The sequence below is a fragment of the Mauremys mutica genome, chromosome 13 (genome assembly GCF_020497125.1).
Source record: "Mauremys mutica isolate MM-2020 ecotype Southern chromosome 13, ASM2049712v1, whole genome shotgun sequence".
Lineage (NCBI taxonomy): Eukaryota > Metazoa > Chordata > Testudines > Geoemydidae > Mauremys > Mauremys mutica.
The window spans coordinates 50184516-50197178 of record NC_059084.1 but is presented as its reverse complement, the minus strand read 5'-3'; the positions used below and the strand labels follow the sequence as shown (position 1 = coordinate 50197178).

General features: G+C 53.6%; 1 gene segment (V, D, J or C); it reads left to right on the top strand.

The window, feature by feature from the left end:
- The first annotated feature begins 11932 nt into the window (after nucleotides 1-11932).
- Nucleotides 11933-12389, top strand: LOC123347585. The segment is given in 2 exon segments: nucleotides 11933-11978; nucleotides 12073-12389. Coding segments are annotated over 2 exon segments (363 nt in total).
- Nucleotides 12390-12663: the final 274 nt, after the last annotated feature.

Sequence of the window (12663 nt, the reverse complement as noted above, 5' to 3'; positions counted from 1 at the left end):
TAGAGAGTTTGCTCCCGATTTTCAAAGGAACCCATCGTTGTGAGGTTTCCAACTCCCACGGGATTTGAGAAGTTACATTGCTTAAGCTAAAATCCTTTTAAAACTCCCCTGTATCAGAATGCATCAACACAGGGGCAGGGCTCAGCTTCTAAGGTTTATGTATTGCTGTTATTTTTTATTATTTTATCCAGTGTTCCCATGGAGACTTTCATTTACCTTATTGACATTTTTATCTGTATTATTCCCTATATATAGTGGGTGTTGAAAATAATATTGACACTAATACTAAGAAGGAGAAGAGTGAAATAACTTCTGTGCAACAGATTTTTTTACAATTAACCCCACTCAAAGAAACGGGAGTTCTCTGTCACTTACAGTTACACACGCATACAAATATCTGCTGGGTTATAATCCTAGGATGGAGATTCTTACAGGTACCGACTGTAGAAGCAGCAAAGAATCCTGTGGCACCTTATAGACTAACAGACGTTTTGCAGCATGAGCTTTCGTGGGTGAATACCCACTTCGTCGGATGCAAGCAGAGGTACCGACTGTCCATTTTCACTATATGACTTAGCAGAGTTTAGCTCTTTAGGACTTTTGGGCTACAACATTCAAAGCAGGCTAGGGGGTACCCACACCCAACTCCCATTCATTTTAAGGTGCTAATCTAATAATCCTGTCTGGTCATTCAGCATTGCAAGGAAGAGTTTCAAACATAGGTGGTGGAACTAGGGGTGCTGCTCCAACCCTGGCTTGAAGTGGTTTCCATCATATACAGGGTTTCCAGTTTGGTTCAGTGTCTCTCAGCATCCTCACTATATACATTGTTCCAGCACCCCTGATTTCCAATGCCTGCCTCCTTCTTATAGAAGAAAAAAAGATATTTTCAGACATTAGTAATAGCACTAACCCCTAGCATTTATATAGCGATTTCCAGCAGGAGATCTCAGCGCACTTCACAAAGGAGGATCAGAGTCTCTATCCCCATTTTACAGAGAGAAGTGACTTATCCAAGGCAACCCAGCAGACCAAGGAATAAACAGCCGGTGTCCCATGGCCCGGCCCAGCGCTCTCTGCACTGGGACACACGGTGGGAAGGACTCACAGACGAAGAACAGACAGAGCTCAGCGGCAGGTGAACAATCGATGGTGCAGTTTGCCTGTCAGAGGCAGCGAGCATCCCTAGAGGTCACTGCAGCAATGAGCCTGTCAGAGAGACTCCAACCCTCCTTCTCCCGCCGAATATCTTCTGCCGCCGAACCCGTCTCCGGGAGGCCCGAGTTTAACAAGGGCTGCGGTCTGGGGTGTGGTTTTTAAAGAGGGGAGATGCAAATTCAGTGTCTCGGGGCCCTGCATAAATCCAGTGTTCTCCTGGCGGGCAGAGTGTGAACGGGGAGCAGGCCAAGGTCTTGCAGTTCCTATCGGAAACCCCCCCAGCCTCAGCAGCGTGAGATTGTGGCTGAATCTTCTCTTGGCTCTAGCGGCCCTTCCAGGTACTTCCCGCCTCCCCCGCCCCCAGCATGGGTGGGAGACTCCGGGGCAGTTTGTACATTCCTGCCCCAGCCCAAAGCGCAGGGAAATGAACGAGCCGCTTCCCCGCGGCTTCTGTGAGCTTCGGCTCAGGTCGTGTGTTAACACGATTCTTAATGGCTTTTTGCCTTCTTCCTCCCCCCACCCACCCCAGATGTTCGGTCCCAGGTTCTTCTGGTGGAGTCCGGAGGTGGAATTCAGAAGCCCGGGGGATCTCTCCGCCTCTCCTGCAAAGCCTCCGGGTTCACCTTCACCAGCTACCATATGAGCTGGGTCCGTCAGGCGCCCGGGAAGGACCTGGAGTGGGTCGCACGGATATACAGCCCTGCTAATAGCCACAGCACGTTTTACAGTGATGCGGTTAAAGGGCGATTCACCATCTCCAGAGACGACTCCAACAGCCTGGTGTATCTGCAAATGACCGGCCTGAAAGCGGAAGACACCGCCTGGTATTATTGTGCGAGAGAGACAGCGATCAGAAATCAACTGCAGTGAATACAAAAACCTCCTCCTCGGACGCAAACAGCTCTCAGGGCCAGCGGAGAGCAGCAGGCACTGACAGGGCAGAGCAGCTGAGACACCGGGAAATGGAATAAGAAACCGCCAATAATGTATCTGGGCTTCAGTCATCTCAACATGCAAATTGGCAGTTAAAGACTCGCTATGTTGAGAGAATAGCGAGGACTTTACTTAGTGGGTAGCAATGGAGACATTGAATCCGCCTCAGTAGCTATTGATCATTAGCTTTCTGCCCTTCAACCCGCCTTGTGAACATGAAGGAAGAGGAAGAAATGCCAGAGACATTATTTTAAAGAGTCTGTTTGCTAGAAGCTGGGAATGGGTGACAGTGGATGGATCACTGGATGATTCCCTGTTCTGTTCATTCCCTCTGGGGCACCTGGCATTGGCCACTCTCAGAAAACAGGATACTGGGCTAGATGGACCTTTCGTGTAACCCAGTGTGGCTGTTTTTATGTTCTTAAGATGAGCAATCAATAAGGAATTTTGTCTAAAAATTGTAGAGAACCCTGCAGAAATGATTCTTTGAGTGAAGTTCTGCTCTTCTCCTTCACTCAGGTAATACTTTCCCACGACACCCACCTCCGGGAGGCTGAGTTTGCTGAGGGCTGAGGTCCAAGATGTGTCTTATAAAGAGGAGGAGATGCAAATTCAGTGGTTAATGCGACTCATTTTCCCCCTTTGATTAAAATTCCCTGCTTCAATGTACCGCTGCCTTGTTTTCTCCCTTGTGCCCCAGGGGCCCGCTCCCAGGTGGTTCTGACCCAGTCGGGGCCAGCGCTGAAGCAGGCCGGAGAGTCCCATACGCTGCAATGTGCCACCAGCGGGTTCGCTCTGAGCGGCGCCTGGATGGGTTGGGTCAGACAGGAGCCGGGAAGGGGCTGGGGTGGGGGGTCAGGTACTATGATCCCGCCATCCACTGTTACGCCTCCTCCATCCAGGGGAGATCTGCAGCCTCCAAGGACAGCACCACTTTCTGCTTGCACATGAACAGCCTGAAAGCCAAGGACACCGCTGTGTAGAGACACTGACACACACACTGAGGAGAAGCCAGTCTGGGCTCAGACAAAAACCTTCCTGGCAGCTGCAGCAGAAGCCTAAAATAGTCCCATGTTCACCTCTCAGTTCCCGTGTGCGGATAGAAAGCAGGAGAGGTGAAAACACAAACCTTGGCAGCTATAGAAGGGAACAAGGCTGTTCCCCAGATCCCCATTGGTCAATGCCAGAGAGATGGGTCGCGTCTGTTTATAGATTTATTTCACTCCCTGCCCTGTACATTGTCTCACTCCGATTATCCTCATCAGTGAACTGGTCTCCAGCCAGTCTGAGAGCCTAGTACCATGGCGCATTATGGAGCCACCCACTCTCTTCATCTGTGCATCGTTCAGTGTAACTGTCTATGGAACATTCCCTAAGAACACCCCCCCCCATCCAGTGTGTGTGAATGAGGGTGGGGATATGAAAGGAAACACGAGTGGTCATCGGAATGGAGATCTGTGTGTCAGCGTGAATGCTGCTACTTGTCTGAAAGTCAATGGGAATGGGAATATTTGTGGTGGTGTTTTTGTTGTTATCCCTCAATATTACATCCTGGGGATGGTTTAGAAACACGTAGCATTCATATCACACAAGTTCTTTAAACACAACCAGGAGAAAGCTTCTGTCTACACTTCATTGCTTATTAATAATTAACTAAGCAAATGATCTTGGTGATGATGCTCAGCGGTGATAGATTTGTTGCTGGTTGTGAGTCTCCAGAAGCTGGGAATGGGCGACGGGGTGGGTCACTCAATGATACCCTGTTCTGTTCATTCCCTCTGGGGAACCTGGCACTGGCTATTGTTGGGAGACAGGACACTGGGCTCGTTGGACCTTTGGGCTGACCCAGTCTGGCCCTTCTTATGTTCCTAATTTATAGTCTAGGCTCCTGTAGTCCTCAGCACGGTACAAACACAGACCATAAAACCTCTCTCAGTCCCACCGAGTTTACAGCCCGAGTGTAAATGGGAAGTGGCGTGTGACTGGGAACAGGAATAGAAACACGAATATAAATATCAGCCGCGCAGAATCATCTTCCTTCACTGTAGCCTGGTCCCTCCCTCGACTCCCCGCTACAGAAAATCTCCCAGACACGCCGCTCTCGGCCCACTAATGTCAGGGAGGCTCCACTACGAAACCTTGACTCTGCCCTCAGACTCCCCCCCCCCCCAGCTTCTGCCACCTGCATCCACAGGCGGGCCCCAGACCGGACCCAAAGCACGAGCCAGGCTTGCTCCGATCACGTTCCTAGTGTCATGGATCATTTCAATGGAGCCGGTCACTGCCGGGAAGGGAAAGGGGCTTCCGTCCCCAATCCCCCCTCCCCGCGCCATAGGGAATCTTCCCTCTCCAGCGGGTGGCCCAGCCCAATGGATCCCTGGGACATGACTCCTCCCCAGACTCTGACCCCCCCTGACCGGACGTTGCATGGCCCCTGTGCGCCTGGAACGGGGCTCCAGAGCTGAGTCCCCCCTGAATCCCCAATATCACCTCACAATAGCCAGGCCCTCAGTTCCTGGGTGATGAAATACAGTCACTGCAGGGAGCTGGTCATTCCTCCCAGGGTCCGAAAGTGTCAGGAGGACCCCCGCGCCCTGTGCCCGGCGCTGCACAGACACACAGGCCAGGACAGTCTGACTTCTGCACCCGGAGCCCTAGGGCGAGTCACTCAGATCCCTGGCAGCAGGAGTGTGTGTCTCTTATAAAGCGGGGATATGCAAATGAGGAGCCAATTTCCTGTTTAAATCTGTGCCTCTCTCTGCCCAGGCTGCACCCGGAGACACAATCCGCAGCCCCTGGGTCTGTGCAGTGACCAGCCAGTCCCTGAGAACTTTCCCCTCCAGCCCCAGGGAAAATGGGATTTTTGCTCCTTGTGATTTTCGCTCTAGCAGCTTTGGAAGGTATTTTCCTCCTCTGAATAACGGGCAGAGTGAGAAGAATATTGTGTTACCGCTGATTTTATACCGATATTAATGGCCTGTCTTTATTCCCAGGTGTCCGGTCCCAGGTGCAGCTGGTGGAGTCCGGAGGGGATGTGAAAAAGCCCGGAGACTCTCTCCGCCTCTCCTGCAAAGCCTCCGGGTTCACCTTCAGCGGCTACCACATGAGCTGGGTCCGGCAGGCTCCCGGGAAGGGTCTGGAGTGGGTCTCATACATTTACAATGATGGGAGCCAACAATTTTACGCAGACTCAGTGAAAGGCCGATTCACCATCTCCAGAGACAACCCCAACAACCTGCTGTATCTGCAAATGACCGGCCTGAAGCCCGAGGACACCGCCCGCTATTACTGTGCCAGAGACACAGTGACATGAAACCGGTTTGTGATCATACAAAAACCCAGGCTGCGGAATCGCGCTTCTCCCGGCAGCCGCGCGGGGGCAGCAGTGACACACACCCCGCTCCGGGCTGGGACAGGAGACCCGGCACCCGGGTGAATGTTACACAAACCTCCCGGCAGTTTTAACCCTTCCGTTCCCGGGCAACGTGTCTCCCCTTCCTGCCCGGAGCCCCGCTGGGTGCAGAGATCCCTCGCTCCATCTGTGAACCCCAATCCGGAGTGAGTCCTGTTCTGAGTCGCTCTCCCCTCGCTGACCCGGCACGTTGGCTCCCCCGGGGCCGTCTTGGTGTCAGACTCACGGGACAGCGTCTGTCAGTGTAAACGGGACAAGCGCATTGGGGTTTCGCATCAGACACAATGGATGGAGCGAATTGCCCCGGGGCCAAATCCTCCGCTGGTGTAAAGTCACCGCAGCTGCTTTCACTAGACTCGAATTACTCCGGATTTACACCAGGGAGGCTCTGGCCCTTTCAGCAAACTGGGACGTTTAGCGGATTAACGCAGCGGAAGGTGATTAGTTCATTATAACCCGTGTGGGGCCCCTCACCGGGGCGTCTCGGCCCTTCACACGCGGTTATCGCCTTTCTCCCCACAGCGCCGCCGGGAGGCCGGGAACTATCCCAGCCCCTGGGTCAGAGCGGGGAGACTGAGGCACGGAGAGCTGGAGGCTGGATATGGAAATGGGCCATTCAGAGTCCGGGCGGGGCTGTGGGCAGAGATCACCCAGCGCCTGAACAAACCCCACTCCGCTGGGCCTGGGGATGTGGCACCGCCGGGACTTTCCCAAGCGGCTCGTGGATTGTTTTCACCCCATGGACACTGGGCAATCACCGCCCGGACTCTCCGCGGGTGTCAGTGGGTGGAGCTGAATGAGCCCCACTCTAGCGAGCAGGAAAATGTGGGCACTGCTGGGACTTTCAAACGAGACTCACGTTTTGTTTTGTTTTTTCATCCATGTGACATTTGGAAATCACAGTCTCAGCGTGAACGGTGCAGCTAAGGATCCAGCCTACAATAAAGTTCCATTATTTCATGGAGTCACCATGGAGCTAACAGACCCCGCCCCTCAGCCCTTAATGACATTATCAGTGTTTTCCCAGTAATTGAAATTTGGGAGGGAGGGTTTGAATTTACGGGGGGGTCAGAGCCAAGGGGGGGATGGGACCGTGAGGGTGAAGTTGTGCCGAATGACACCAGAAAAAGCCAGACCAGGGCAAGGCTTTCGAGGTCACCAGCAAGTGGGACTCCAGCAACCACTTCCTCCCCTCAGGCAGCTTCATCCGTTTCGCCGACTGGCGGTTCATACACCGTGCCCAGCTGAACTGTGTCCCTCTCAACGGAGCTGTCCGCCACGGGAACCCGGACAAGCGCTGCAGGAAGTGTGGGTACGCCATGGAGACCTTGCCCCACATCCTGTGCAGCTGCAGGCCCCATGGCAGAGCCTGGCAGCTGCGCCACAATGCCATCCAGGACCGCCTGGTGAAGGCCATCGCCCCGCACCTGGGAGAGATCACTGTCAATCGCGCCATCCCCGGCACCGACAGCCTGCTGCGCCCGGACATCGTTGTCACGGATGAGGACCGGAAAAAGATCATCCTCGTCAACGTGACGATCCCGTTCGAGAATAGGACCACGGCCTTCCGCCAAGCCTGAGCCCACAAACTCGAAAAGTACGCTCCCCTGGCTGACACCCTGCGAGCAAAGGGTTACGAGGTCTACACCGATGCTCTGATCGTTGGGGCCTTGGGCGCCTGGGACCCCCTTAATGAATGAGTACTGCGGACCTGTGGGGTGGGCCGTCGCTACGCGCGGCTCATGAGATGCCTAATAGTCTTGGATGCTATTCGGTGGTCCAGAGACATTTACACAGAGCATGTCACTGGCCACCGTCAATACCAAGAGTAAGCCGGCGTGACTTCGTGCACCCACAAGGGGGAAGAGACCTGTAAACTTCCCCTGTTGGACTTTATCCCCTGAGCCCTGAACCAACCAAACTGAACTCTGCCCTGTGAGGGTCATCCTATCATCATTACCCAGTCCGCTCATTTATTCCTGCCCACGACTATCCATTATCTGTTTGTATGAGTGATGAACCCTCACTGCTTGCTGGCTGTACCTTGAACCCACCCACCGTATACCCCGCATTGGGGACATGACAGACTGTGTATATGTATATGCCGTCCAATACCAAAATGCTAACATCCCCCTACAACCTGTATGTTACCCCCAATGACACAATAACTGACGCTTCAAACACTTTGTATCGTTTATTTTTAAATATTCTCTAATAAACTTTAAAACTGAAAATGTTCCATGACCATTTTATTAGATTTAACTGGTGTTTTAAAATCATCACACAAATTAAAGTTGGCTACTCAAGCCTTCTATGAAGTGCTACGTCTACATCCTTCTTCGTTTCTTTTTATAATTTTGTACAACTCTTTTAATGAACTTGTTGAATGCAATGCGTTCATCTTTGGTGGCTTCTCGTGTGTCCGATACTTCCATTCCTTCAAGTGATATGCTCATTAGTTCATTCACATCACCAGGCAGAAGGCAACTTCTTTCCGAACACAAAATTCTATTCAGTGATGAAAAAGAACCGTCACCTGTAGCTGTTGTGACTGGGAGTAGCAAGAGATGAATTCCTACTTCTTTCATCGCAGGAAATATGGCATAAAGATTAGCTCAAGCCATTAGTGATGATAAAAAAATAAGTTGAAGTCAAATCTTCATTCACTCGTCCTATGATATTCCCATTCTGTGTTCAAATTCTCTATTCTATCCTGAGCACACGGCGGCCCCGTTGCTAGTAGTGCCTCACTCCACTCAACTGTTGGTGTTTTATAGGACCGAGATCTGTAAAAGCTACATAGAATCTAGAAGTTGTTATTGTAGATTTCTAATAATCAAGTCTGTGTAATTTTTCAGTAGCCTTAACAAACACTTCTTGTCCTCTTCCTTTAAGAATTCAATATAGTAGCAAAAATTATCCACCAGCCTCACTACTTAGATCCATCCCATCTTGGCAGATACGTTCCAAAGCCAGTAATAACTTCAGAGCTGCCTGCATCCTCACCTATGGAAAGACTCCCAGACACATCGCGCTCCCCAGCCCAGGGAGACTTAACTCTCCAGTGAATGTCCCAGCCCAGTGCAACCCTGTGACCCGACCCCTCCCCAGCCACTGACCAGTACAAGGTTTACCAGGTACCACTGGGCCCGGACTCCAAAGGGGCACTGGCCTGTCCCACCCTGCTTGGGCGGCAGTAAGGCCCCGCCAGCTCTTCTCTGCCCCCCACCCACTGCTCTCTCCTGCAGGGGCAGAAGTTTGGTCCTGCCAGCTCCTGGGGCTCCTGGTGCAGGGCGGGCTCCTCCCGCACCCACCAGCAGCCAAGCTCCCCCCTCCCCCACTTCTTCCCTGAGCGTGCTGTGTTCCTGCCCCTCCCCCTTCCAGTGCTTCCCCTGCTGCTGAACATCTGTTTGCTGGTGCAAATGAGGGGGATGAGCGGGACTGCAGCATGTTCAGGGAAGGAGGCGAAGAAGAGGTGGGGACTTGGGGAAGGGGGTGGAATCAGGGTAGGGCAGAGCAAAGGCAGGGCCCCACACCCCCCTGCACATACCCCCTCCAGCCCTCTGCCATGAGCCACTCAGGGCAGGGGGCTGGGAGCACCCCCAGGACCTCAGCCCACACCCCCAGCCACCTGCCCTGACTCCTGCACCCCTCTCACACACCATCCAACCTGTGCCCTGAATCCTGCACCCCTCATACCAAATGGAGCTGCCCCAGGTAAGTGCTCCACCCCCCAACCTCCTGCCCCAACCCTGAGCCCCCTCCTGCATCATAACTGCGTCCCAGACCCTGCACTCCCAGCCCTGACTCCTGCGCCCCCTCATACAGCCTCATGGGGGAGGGATAGCTCAGAGGATTGAGCATTGGCCTGCTAAACCCAGGGTTATGAGCTCAGTCCTTGAGGGCCATTTAGGGAACTGGGGTAGGAATCAGTCCTGTGTTGAATATGAGGTTGGACTAGATATCTCCTGAGGTCCCTTCCAACCCTGAGATTCTCCCTGACTCATGCACCCCTCACGCTAAATGGGAGCTTCCCCAGGTAAGGGCTCCTGGCCAGACCCTGCACCCCAATGATTTTTTTACATTTTTTATAGAGGGCTCTTATCCAAAGTGCTTTACAATAGTTAGCTAAGTGTACAAACAGTATTTGGAAAGATCACTAAGTGGTCCACCGAGACCCCCAGCGATTATCAAGTGTTCTGTGAAAAAATAAGTTTGACTACAAAACCAATCAAGGTACCTCACTTTATTTCCATTTACTTGCTATTACTTATTGGTGGAGGATGAAGGAAAAAAAAGAAGAAAAACGGGGATGGGGGGAGATATGAGAGAATGTGCCGTTTCTTGGCTGGGTCCCAAGGCGGAGCCCCAAAAATGAAGCTGAGCACAGGGCCCCACTAACTCTAAATCACTGGGGCTGACCCCTCCCCCACAGCTCCCCACGCCACAGCCACGGGCTGTCCCCCCTCCCTGAGCTCTGCATGCCGCTGCCAGGACAGGGGCTGAGCCCCTCCCACTTTGCCCCAGCTCCGGCACCACTGCTAGGAGCTGGGACTGACACCCTCCCTACACGGCTGTCAGGGGCTGGGGCTGGCCCCTATCTGCTCCCCCCCCCCCCCCGGCTGCATTCTGGCTGGGACTGACCCCCTCAAGCCCTGCTTCCTGACACCTTGTGTTACCACCACCCTACACACGCACATGTTCCTCCACACCCCGCTGGGGGGGGGGCACCGGACTTTTCTGGTACACTGGGTATTTGTTCGTTGGCTCTTGCCAACTGATCAGTTGCAAGAGGAAACAGGATAAATTCCCGTTTTTACCAAAAAAGTCAGGATGGCTGGGACAGAAGTTAAAAAGGGAACTGTCCCGGCCAAACGGGGACGTAGGGTCATCCTATCTCCAGGCAAGTGGGTCCTGAGGGAGTCCGGCCAGATCCTGGCCAGGCTAATCGTGCCACTCCCAAGAGGCTGGAGTGATTCCCTGTCCTGGCACTGGACCAGCCCCGGCCACACTGCCAGTTCAGCCTGACAGAGACCATCACCTTCCAGCAGGGCCGGTGAGCATGGCCAGGGTGTAGGGTGTGGGTCTCTGGAGGTTTGGGGGGGGGCTGCTGGCCAGTGGGAGGTCTCTTGGGGGGCGGTGGGGGTGGTCTGTGTTTTGGGATGCTGGGCAGTGGGTGATCTGAGTGAGATGCTGTGTAGTTGTGGTGGTGGGGCTGTGGGGAAGTGCATTGGTCAGTGATGGTGTGGCTGGCTGAGTGGGAGGGTGCTGGGTGGTGGTGTGCAGGGTGCTGTGCATTTGTGGTGGAGGGTCTGTGGTGGGGGCATAGCAGTTCTGGGGGAGACTGAGCATAGGGAGTCGGGGGCTGTGGGGTGTGGCATGGGCCCACCCCCAAGGGGAAGGGGCACGCAGGCAGCACAGGGCTGGGCGGGCCAGTGTGCGCCTGGCAACTGCCAGTTTCTATACAGTGTCCTCGCACTGGGCTGGGTGGAGGGGGGCTGGCCCCACCATGCTATGCCCCATTGGCCCTGGCTGGCCCCTCGCTCTACGGACTCACCTCCCCACGCCATGCTCCTTTGCCCCCATGGAGGCCCACAAATATGTTTAGCACCTGGCCCACAAAAGGTTAATCCGGCCTGTCACTGACCCGATGTTCACATGGGCAGAGACTCTGGAGATCCCTTCCCCAGGACGGGATAATTTGATGCATCAGGGACGTAGCCGTGTTAGTCTGTATCCACAAAAACAACGAGGAATCCGGTGGCACCTTAAAGACTGACAGATTTATTTGGGAACAAGCTTTTGTGAGTAACCCCCCCCCACTTCTTCAGATACATGGAGTGAAAATTACAGATATGGGCATAACAATACTGGCTCACGAAGAGAAGGGAGTTACCTTACACGTGGAGAACCAGAGTTGTGGGGTAACTCCCTTCTCTTCCTGTGTCAGTATAACAATGCCTGCAGCTGGAATTTTCACTCCATGCATCTGAAGAAGTGGGTTTTTTTACCCACAAAAGCTTATACCCAAATAAATCCGTTAATCTTTAAGGTGCCACCAGACTCCTCGTTATAAGTTGATGACAATCAGGCCCTAAATTCATAACCGGGGAATTGGGCTCACACCCGGCAACTGATTCTTTCCCCCTTTACACCCCATCGCACTGGGGCGGGGCGCTGCAGAGACCCACAGGATGGGACGATCTGGCTCCTCTCTCTCAGCCCTGGAGAAAGCAATTCACAGCCTGCAGGGAAGGAGTTTGGGTCCCTTATAAGGAGGGGAATATGCAAATACAGGGTGGAGAGTTTCCTGTTTAAATCTGTGCCTCTCTCTGCCCAGGCAGCACCCGGAGAGACAAACCACAGCCCCTGGGTCTGTGCATTTACGAGCCAATCCCCCGAGAACTTTCCTCTCCAGCGCCAGGCAAAATGAGACCTTGGATCGCAGCTGTTTTCATTGTAGCAGCTTTGGAAGGTATTTTGTTCCCCCAGCTGAAATGGCAGAGCCCGAAGACTATAACATTATCGCTGTTTTTATACCGATATTTGTAACATGTCTTTGTTCTCAGGTGTCCGGTCCCAGGTGCAGCTGGTGGAGTCCGGAGGGGATGTGAAAAAGCCGGGAGACTCTCTCCGCCTCTCCTGCAAAGCCTCCGGCTTCACCTTCAGCAGCTATCAAATGGCTTGGGTCCGACAGGCCCCCGGGAAGGGGCTGGAGTGGGTGGCTCAGATTAGCACGGATGGATCGAGCCAGTGGTATTTGCCTGCTGTGAAAGGCCGATTCACCATCTCCAGGGACAACTCCAACAACCTGCTGAATCTGCAACTGACCGGCCTGAAGCCCGAGGACACCGCCCGCTATTACTGTGCGAGAGACTCACGCTGAGAGGAAACCTGCTCGTACAAAAAACAGAGCTGCGGAACTTCCCGCGGCTGCCGCATGGGGGCAGCAACGACACAAGCAAAACTCTCCTGCCTGGGGCGCAAGAGGGGGAGGGGCCTCAGGACTGAAAACTCTGACATCGCGGATTAACTCTTTCATGCCCTGACTACGTCCCCCACCCCAGTGCAGAGCAGAGCGCTGCTCGCCTCACGCAAACGGCTCTTCCCATTGGAGTTAACGGGGCGGGATCTCCAGGGAGCGGAGCAACGAGCAATTG